The sequence below is a fragment of the Maylandia zebra genome, linkage group LG16 (genome assembly GCF_041146795.1).
Source record: "Maylandia zebra isolate NMK-2024a linkage group LG16, Mzebra_GT3a, whole genome shotgun sequence".
Classification (NCBI taxonomy): Eukaryota; Metazoa; Chordata; class Actinopteri; order Cichliformes; family Cichlidae; genus Maylandia; species Maylandia zebra.
The window spans coordinates 20219384-20229302 of record NC_135182.1 but is presented as its reverse complement, the minus strand read 5'-3'; the positions used below and the strand labels follow the sequence as shown (position 1 = coordinate 20229302).

The 9919-nt window shown below is 38.6% G+C and overlaps 1 protein-coding gene across 1 annotated transcript; it reads right to left on the bottom strand.

The window, feature by feature from the left end:
- Positions 1-2307: 2307 nt before the first annotated feature.
- On the bottom strand, positions 2308-6636 carry evx2 (even-skipped homeobox 2). Its single transcript, XM_004557762.3, has 3 exons — positions 5783-6636; positions 5198-5439; positions 2308-4662 (listed from the first exon to the last, which is right to left on the bottom strand). Exons 1-3 carry the CDS (start codon positions 6438-6440, stop codon positions 4048-4050), a joined length of 1515 nt encoding a protein of 504 aa, XP_004557819.2. The 5' UTR covers positions 6441-6636; the 3' UTR covers positions 2308-4047.
- Positions 6637-9919: the final 3283 nt, after the last annotated feature.

Here is a 9919-nt window from a genome sequence, read left to right as displayed (position 1 = left end):
TTGTGAACTGCTTTGGGACTCCTGACAACAATATAACCATTTTAGGTCGCAAACAATTTTAATCCATTGTAATTGTATCTTAACCTGTCTATTTCTTGGTCTTTACGTTGACCTTGCCCCACCTTAACCCAGCTCCTTTACCCAGATAAACAAATAAATAAATAAGTGATGAATTTGTGACTAATTTGATGAGATGTAATGCTTTTTCAGTACCGGGAAAAAGGGTTTAAAATAAAACGCTGAATTTCTTTTCCTAATAAATCGTGTTTTCCACACATGGTTTTTAAAAATGCAACACTACAGGCTTAACAGACCTTTCAGAAAAAAAGAGTGGCAATTTGGAGTACCACCTTAACTAGAACCAGAGTGAAGAACCACTGAAAGAATCACTCTAAAACCTATAAAAGCAATTTCCAAAAATAATTGAGAACATGTTTCAATACATATGCATGAAAAGGGGATTTTCCATACGACCGACTCACATGTTCATGTAATTGATTGAGGGGATGACCCGCTATATTAAATGTTATTTGAGAACCATCAAAACGCGCAAAATTGCAAATTACCCAGCTTGTATCTGAATTAATACCCCATTCATCATCATTATGAGTTGATAAGTTAATTTAACCATTTCATTCTGTCTTAATGAGCTATAGTTGAATTAATGCCATGTAATATATGAAAGTAACATTTGAACAGAGGCAATGATTTGAGACAAACAGAGCAGAGACTACTTTAGAAGCATAATGGTGGCATAAATCTCATCAGGCTCCCGTTTGTGGTGTGCGTTTAATCCAAGAGTTTGGAGAAATATGTTAGCTAAATATGAAAACGTCTACCTCAAAGATGCTTTTTGGTTGTTGCTGTCTTGATAGGTTTCGCCACCATTTTAAATAATAGCTGGGAAGTCACTTTTACTGTATCATATATGTTTTATATACGCTCAGCTGGAGTGCACGCTACAATGGACTCGGGTTTATGCTTTTAAACCTACAATAGTAACAAAATAGCTGTTTTAGTTCCCAGTTGGCTCACTGAAGACCCAGCTGAGCTGCCAGTCCGTTATGTGGCGTTGAACGACTATTTGACCACAGGGCCGTGTGTTGTCTTCTAGTTCCACCTTAAATGCGTTTTGGCCCCGCTTGCTCCCTGTAGTTTAGGTTTTTTGTCCTCCCGCAGCAGCTGTCACCCTGCATTACTCGCAGTCAGCTAAATGAAACATTATTCTAAACATATGCATCGTAATCAGTCCGGTCACACTTACAAGAACACGCGTTAATAAGGCAATCAATCACTCTGGAACAAGCAAGTTGTTCTGTAACAGCTCATAAACAGTGTGTAATGAAGAATTGGAGGTTAGCATGACACGGCGCTGATCAGATAATCAATGTCAAAGATGCGATGAATGTCAGTAAATGTAGTTTTCATGTCGTTTCTATAAAATCCTCAATTTACAACAAGCAGTTCAATTACCCTGAAAATACAGTCAATTAAATAGGGGTGATTGGACAGTAGCTGCAGGATCATCGATCTTTGCATTTCTATTTCGCTGGTGGACATTTTAATTTGGTTTTTCTATTAGCACTGAAATAAAGAAAATATAAAATATATTAAACAACCCAAAAGATTTATTTTCTTGTCAAAAACCATTCAGTGAAGGTGACAGACAGTCCTCTGCATTATGATGAATTCTCTTTTTCTGTCTTGCACATTGGATACAAAACTAATCGTGTTATTGTGGACAGTGTTTTTCTGGCCTCTGTCTTTTCCTTTTTACACCTCCATCTATCTCAGTGCCTTTGTTGCATGGGTTGCAGCCCTCTCTTTAGTAAAGAGCAAGTAAACCTGGTGATATATCACGCCCATATTTGCTCCCCTAATCCTATTTCTTTAATGGGGACGTTCAAAAAAGCAACTTATCTTGAAGTCCCCTGGGGGCATTCTGGTGTAGGCTATATTTAACCAAGTGCAATTAACGACAGTATCAGCTTGTATCATTTAGAGGTAATGTAAAAATAATGGTAAATTATAGGGCCGGAATGACCCGTGATGGCAGGCCTCATATTCCCTGTAGCTTTCCACGTATTTTTAATTAATGTTAGACTGGGTATAGATATGGTGCAGCGGCACTTAAATAAGCCTGTGCCTTCAATGTCGCTATAAGCATACGCAGAAAAAATGTTTACATTATTTTAAGCAGTTAAATTCAAAATTAATCATAATAATTTGTAGCATCCAGGGTTACAATTATTTTTTAAAAATGTGTCATTCATGTGAAGAAACGGAAATGTGTAAAGACTTTTTTTATTTACTTTCCAAGAACAAACACGATCAATAAATAACATAATTTACATTTCATATTGCACATTTTTTTCAAGTTAAAATATTTAAATTCATACAGTCATTGATATTTTAAATACAGAGATATAGAGTTATAACAGAGACCATGGGGACAAAGGCCAGTAGATTTTTCCATTTAATTTCAGTGCCCGTTTATCAGCCCTTCCAAGCCTCTTTTGAGTGGATCATAAGAATTTTTCTCCATCTCTATAGTAAATGTATAAATTTGCACGAAAAAACAAACAAACAAACCCCCAAAACAGGTCATGAGTTTGGACCATTGGTGAATTTACAAGCCAGTTTGTTGGCTATGGGATCCAGTGTTTTAACATTTAAAAAGAAACATTCAACAAGTCACAAAATAAATTAAAAAAAAGTTTTAAAAATAGCCTACCATCCACATTTCGTGGTACATTTTTCCGGATCAATATTTCAGTTTTAAGCTATCAGTAGGACTATTTGGAAAATATTTAACGATTTACAGTTCACATGTTTTATAATTAACATATTGGTGATGTCCCAACAGGAACAACTAAAATGCACATAGCCATTTTACAGGCGCAGACAGATTGTAAAGCCAGGCTATTTTATCTGAACTCTCGCCTTGCTCCGTCCCGTCATTGTGGGTGAAGAGGTCCTATAGGGATTAGATAGCCCACGTATGAAAATACTGGATTGATATAATGAGGTGCAGCAATGCAAATAAAAGAGACTGATATATCGAGGTATCTGCCATTATCAGAAAAAATCAAAGGGTCCTGGAAAGCTACTTTGTGTGTAATATTTTATAACCGTCCATGTGTCAGATACAGCATCCTCATACAGTGCGTTCTGTGTGCCAGGACTGTCGCTTTGTTCCAGGTCTTTTGTATGTCTAATGACTTCCCTCCGCGGGTTGTTAGCACTTGACAGCGGGTCTCAAAACGAGGAACTTTCTTACAGTCATGTATTCAAAGGAGCTCCATCTAGGTACATGATTGGCAATTTTTGTCATGATCCTCTCATTATTAACATAAAACTTGACGCGAAAGACGCGGTGCAAAATTATATGCACCTTCTAGCTGATTAGAGGTGTCCCTATAGAGCCGAGGCTGGGTGTTGGAGAAGCTATTGCTGCCAAAATCTCAGTCTATTAGACCTATAGTGAAGAAAGATATGCTGCTGGGCAGAAAAGTAGACCGTCTGCTATATCTAAATTTAGATAAGCATGATTAGTTCACATTTTTATCCGAAAACTAAAGGAGCCGAGATAGCCAAGGCTGGGTTTGTCACACAGAGTATTGGACATTTAAGTTGAAGTTTATGTTTTCATTTGGGGAAAAAATATAAATATGATACATTTATTGAGGCAGTGGGACATTATTAAATAAAAAAGCTAAAATGTTTTTTTCTCCCCTCAAATGTGTAAATTAATCCAGTAGCTCCCGTAAAAATAGTTCAACACACGACCATAAGCCTTTAAAAAAGTTACTAGCTGCAAAATTTTCAGAGTTTTGGGTATCAGTGTTTGTTTTAATAAAAACAGTCTCTTCCAGTTGAATCACTTTTAGACTTTTAATCTTCGAGTGTCGGTGTGTTTATGATACCGCCTAATGCATCGCCCAGGTGGGACTCCCCATTTAAAGTAGTAGGCCTAATACCCCCACCCCACCCCTAAAAGTAGGACTGGAGCAAAATAGGAAACGGTCGCGTTGGCTGCGTGATCAGTTATCTGTTAAGTGAAGTTTCTTCTCGCTGGTCTGGTGACGGGACTGAAGTTTTACTTAGAACCGCAGCAGAATACGGCAGAAATCCACTCTCGGATCTTTGCCCGGAAGCTGTGCAGGTAAAGTCAGCGCTGGCGCTCCTGGAGCCCAATGCGCTTGCCGCCTGGCTGCTGTGGCAGCTCAGGCACGAACAGGGCCCGGTGGCTGACGGAGCGCTTACCGCAGCTGCCGCGGCCGCGGCCGCAGCCGCCGCGGATGCAGCGGCCGAGCTATTCAGGCCTGCAGGCGACTGGTAGAGTCCCGGGTGCCTGAAGCTGCATAGAAGCTCTGGCCGTGAGTATGGGTGGGAGAGCGCTCGGAAGGTATCGAGGGGGCGGATGGAAGTGGCGAAAGGTGACGAGGCGGCACCGGTGGCGGCGGCGGCCGCTGCTGCTGCCGTGACACCGACGTGCGGGTAGTAATGTAGAGGCATGTGCGAGTGGAAAGGGTAAGGTAGACTTCCTGTAGCTGCCGCGTGCGTCATCATGTAAGTGTAGAAGCTAGGGTCTGCTGGATGGGGCCAGGACATCGCCAAACGCTGCCTTTTATCCTTCATCCGCCTGTTCTGGAACCACACCTGCACACAGAGTCAAAACAAGCCCCATATTGAAGCTGCCATGTTGTTTTCAAGCTCAGACCTCTGAAGAGCTGAGCTGGACAGACACGTTACCTGCGCTGATTTCAAATGTTTCATGCAAATGTTCTCGAAGTAATGATCGGCTTATTGCAGTATTATCAATCCGTTAAAGTAAAGGGGGGTATATTGTTTTGCACTTATTCTTGTTTTAATGGATTAATGTACAAATTACTTGGATCCATAACGTAAAATTTGTCACTATCCACATCTTTAGCTGTTTAGTAAAATCGCATTTTGTGTGAGTGTGTGCAAGATAAAATAAATTAAAAAAATGTCTGCACCATTTTATGCGCACGAATAAAGATAACACGGCCCCTGTTTTAAACTGCAGAGTATTTTCACTGTTGCTATTAATGTGTTTGCTTTTAAATAGTCACATCATTGCTTTCCATGCACAAAAACACGTGCACGTCACACACAACGCGCGCGCGCACACACAGAGGAATATTTATTCAAGCTTAATTTTGCAACGTACCTTAATTGTAGTTTCGGGCAAATTTAGCGTCGCCGCTAACTCACATCTTCTCGGTCTCGAAACATAATTTTCCCTGTAAAACTCTTTTTCCAGTCTTGCGATTTGTTCTCTGGTGAAAGCAGTCCGATACCTTCTGACTTGATCGGCATTTGAATTGTTTGATCCCACCGTTGAATTACCGTTCATGTTCTGGAGGGAGTTTGAGCTTGTGTTGGAAGATCCAGAGCTACTGTCTGAAAAACCTGAAAATTAAAAAAATAAATAAAAAATAAAACTTTCGCAGTAATAATAATAAGATTAATACTAATACTAATAATAGTAATTCAGCTTTACTTGTGAGTGGGCCTACCGGATTTCACAGTGTAGTAGAATAACAAGACGTTTGTGTAACTAATAATAATAATAATAATAATAATAATAATAAAATAATAATAATAATAATAATAATAATAATAATAATTTAGGGTTTTGGTTTGGAATTTTTTGTCCTTGGATAAAATAAATAGTCGACAATAACAACAATAATAGTAATGTTCATGTCCAAAATGATTGCCGAGAGAAAAACTGATGAAAATAAAATCTTACCTTTATTGTTTTCCTTGTGCTGGCTCGGGGAGCGATGCGCAGGGCATCCCACTTCCACATCACTGTTAATATCTGATTCTTGCGAAACTTCGGAGTAAAGGCTCATTTTCTTCCTGCTTTCTGACGAGGAAATCTCCGCCGAGGAAGAATTTTCACTGCCGTGGTGTGTACCGAAAAGACTGTCAATTTCAAATTTGCTTTTCGTCGGGATGTCCCCAAGATTTCCATGGAGGGAAGCGGAAGTTATTCTCGGGCTTAGTCGTCCGCCGTGCTGGGAGTTTTCCAGGGCCTCCAGCACTGAATTTCCAGGCGTGTCTGCGAGCCTCTTCCCGGCGACAGGACTGTGGAGACCTCTCTCCATCAATATCATCTCTTTTCTTATCCTCTCCATCATTAAGCCGTGGAAGACGACGACGACGAAGAAGAAGAAAAAAAAGCACACACACACACAGACACACACACAACACTTGTCCAGGGGGCTGGAGCACCAATGAGTTGTGTCGGAGCTAAATCCGCATGCAACTCCTGCAACTGTGTCTAAATAACTGTCTCTAAACCTTTTTATAAGCAAGACGCAAAAATGAAAGAATCTAAACGCAATCGACGAGCGACTGCTCAAAATGAGCCGTGCATCCTCCCCACAGCAGCAAAATGTCATTCATCAAAAGTGGCTGCTGTTCGTTGTTAAAATGCTGGGCTGACGTTGCTCCAATGATCATTTATTGTAACAGGTTTATAAGCAAATAAATAGGAGAGGGCTGTCACTTGATGATGGAGGCGGCCTTCGGTCAGACGAATAATATCCAAGTGGAGAGGAAGAGAGAAGTGAGGAGCGAGGTGCTTGTCCCTGGGTTGATCTCTGAGTCTGTTGTAGATCGCTCTTGGGTTTGGCCTCTTGGGTGAAATTGACAGTCTGATTAATAAAATGAGCGAGGCAACATTTCCCTCTTCGTTTAGGAATATTATTATGCTTTGATTCTCCATTGTTTGCCTCCTCTCTTCCAGCCCTCCCCCTCCCTAATCATTGTTCTTTTTTTATTCCTTTTATTCCCCTTTTTTCTTTTATATATATATTTTTGCCATTTTTGCGACTTAATCAGAATGCGAAGTGCAATCAGATTAAGCTGGAAAGCAGTGACGTGAGAATAAGAGTGTTATTCTTCAGATAGTGTTACGTTGATGATTTGTTTTATTTTATTATTATTTTATTTTATGAAGTATGTGTTTTTCTCCGTTTTTTGGGGGACTTGCACCCAGCTCTTTAATCGTGAACGACACATTTCGTTGCGATAATCGCGCCTGGATTTTCTATTTATTTATTTTATTTATTTATTTTTTTACAGCAGCACACACAAACAGTTATCAGTACACATAGTATGAAGGCTGCTCGTTAACACAAGGCCACTTTTAAAATTAATTTAGCCAAATTGGGTCTATATAAGCTTTTATGATTTGACGATCGAAACGTCGCTGTTGTAATAACAGCCGTTTCGTTACAGCTAATTCTCGTTACGTTTCCCTCGTTCGTTTTGATTGACTTATGCATTAAATTCATCTGAATTACTCAGATTTCATATCTTACACAGCCATTTCTGGCATTTTAGGATGTCTTATCTAATTGAAGTATTATATCCAGTTTTTAGTCCGTTTCAATCGTTTCTGTTGAAAGGTAGTTAGGGTGTATTCATAAGACAATTACAGAAAAGTATTTAACATATTAACTGTATGTGAGCACATAACACCCGTGCTTGGACTAGTTTGTCGACGTGAAAACACTATAAAGGCGCCCTCAGATAATCCTATGCGCGTCCTCTGGCGCCTCCTGCAGGTTTTAATTTTAATTGCATTGAAATGAGACGTTGAATGGATGTTTGGTTGTAGTTTAAGTCCTGACTTGTGTCTGGCCAGCCAATACTAGTGTCTATGACAATGGTTTAATAGATCAATACTGTAATGAGCCTACCACAAGAGTATTATAAAACAGCTGCAAGCAGCTGGAAACTGAAAGAGCTTTATTCCTATTTTACAGTGTCCTCTGTATTATCAAGAATATAATGGAGTTAATCAGCTGACTGTGGGCTATAATATATTTGTATCACTTGCATTGTGTTGCAGTTTGAAAAAGAAATCATTCACCCAACCCATGTTTTGTTGTATTATTATTATTTTTCAGTAACTAACAGTGAAAGCGTGACTAAGTATCAACATGGCAGCATCAGCACCCCCTTTTTCGTTTGTTTTATCCACACAAGTCATAATCATTTAATCAGGGACCCAGCCCACTGTTTAACTGCTGTTGATTTTATTTTTATGTTTTACAACCTGCAGTAAAAGACCAACTAATTAAATTTACACAAATCTAAAGCAAGTTACATGCATTTGTTATACTGTCTGGGAACACAATATGTTTTAAAAAAAATACAAATATTGTTAAACTGAAATAAGACACTGAAATGCATTGTTCCCCCAGAGCTTTGGGAATTTACATGTAATATAATTAGATAATTTGCATATGCACTGCTTTAATTCTGCAGCTGATGGATCTTTTTATGAATTTTTTTTAAGTGTGTGTGTTGGTTGGAGGTTGGGCATAAAAAATGATATGCTTAATATGTGCATGAATACAAATGACATGTAGAAGACAGGAAAGGTTTGGATGTGCAGCTACTGCAGTGCGACTCTTCCACAGGCACCATCCAACAAAAGAGAGCTAGTCCTACAGTGCAAAAGTTTATGTACTATAAAAATGTAATTTGTAATCTGTAATTTTGGCAAATTTCAGAGAAATAGACCAAATCTTTTTCTTCTGTACATAAAAAAAATCTGTGACAGAAAATAAATCTTGCCACTGATTTGTTTGATTAAATTTTCCTTTGAAGTTCAATTTTATTAAGTCACAGTCATCTTGTTGCGAGAGTGCAATTACATATATAATTCTTTTTTAAAGTTATACACCTTTACCTTCTTTTATGACAGGAGTTAGTGTTAATATCCATGCACAGTGTGGAGGAATAAGCATTCCCTCACTTTTCTGCTACATTTACACTCGGACATGAAGGCTTTAATGTGGATGACTTGAGGTGACTCTGAAGGTTTTCCTCAGCAGTTGATGCATTGCACAGATGCACATGTGTTGAGTTATCACATTTCATGACTTAAAGTGTGCAGCTGCACTGAGAACCAGAGCTCTTTCACACAGAATTTACCTATGTACATATGTTGGGAACATTTGGAGCCTATAAATATAAACCTGCAGCTTTCATAGTATTAGCCAAATCACCGGGTGGAAAGCAAGGCTGCAGTTGTGCTGATGAAAGGTTATATGTTGTTTCTCTCCTTTTTTTGTACTTTACAGTTACGTTTCTCTGTCATGTGGAGTCACCATGCACACAATTTCTGTGTGTTTTTATGTGCAAGGGATAGCTTGTTTGGACAAAGAGTTTCTTCAGGTATTGATCGATTACTTCTCTCTTCATTGATAGATAATTAGGGTAGTGAAGGTGAGGTCTGGTAGAAAATATGTGTAATCAAAGATTTTGCTATCATTGTGTGTGACGATATCTACTCGCAATTTCATAGTAGCAAAGGTGTCCTTTGTTCTTATGTGAAAGAAATTTTCAGACATTGTGATTGTTAAGAAGATTTTCCATTTGTGAACATAATTAACTTTTTTTTTTTTTTACTGTAAAGTAAGGTAAAAACAGATATTCTGGAATCTGGAAAAAGTATAGGAAACAGCATCTTATAGAATGGGATAAAATGCAATCAGGTGAATAAAAAAAGTTCATATTGCTTGACTTGAATAAGTTATTTATTTATTCCGGAGAGCAAACATTGATTAAATGTGCCATTTCTTTTGCCTATTACAGTGGACAGAAATGACATTGATGCAATAATGTTATATCAAAGTATGCATTGTGGAGTGTGAAGCAATAAAAAGCACAAATGAGTTTAACAGCTAATAAATTGTTCACATGTTTAGTGTCGATGAGTCACAAGACACAGAAAAAGCATAAGATCAGATTTAATGCATGTACAGTTAAACTCAAATAAACTAGGGACTCGGGACTGGTGACCATCCTGCACTGGGGTCACACAGTGGCAGTGGTGCTTAAGAGTTGTACAACATCAGTCTTC

Excerpts from the sequence above, each read along its gene's own strand:
- evx2 (XM_004557762.3), bottom strand. The coding sequence starts at position 6,440 with ATGACATTTTGCTGCTGTGGGGAGGATGCACGGCTCATTTTGAGCAGT. Across the intron at positions 5,440-5,782 it reads GCACAAGGAAAACAATAAAG|GTTTTTCAGACAGTAGCTCT; the intron begins GTAAGATTTTAT and ends TTTAATTTTCAG. Across the intron at positions 4,663-5,197 it reads TGCCCGAAACTACAATTAAG|GTGTGGTTCCAGAACAGGCG; the intron begins GTACGTTGCAAA and ends CTCTGTGTGCAG.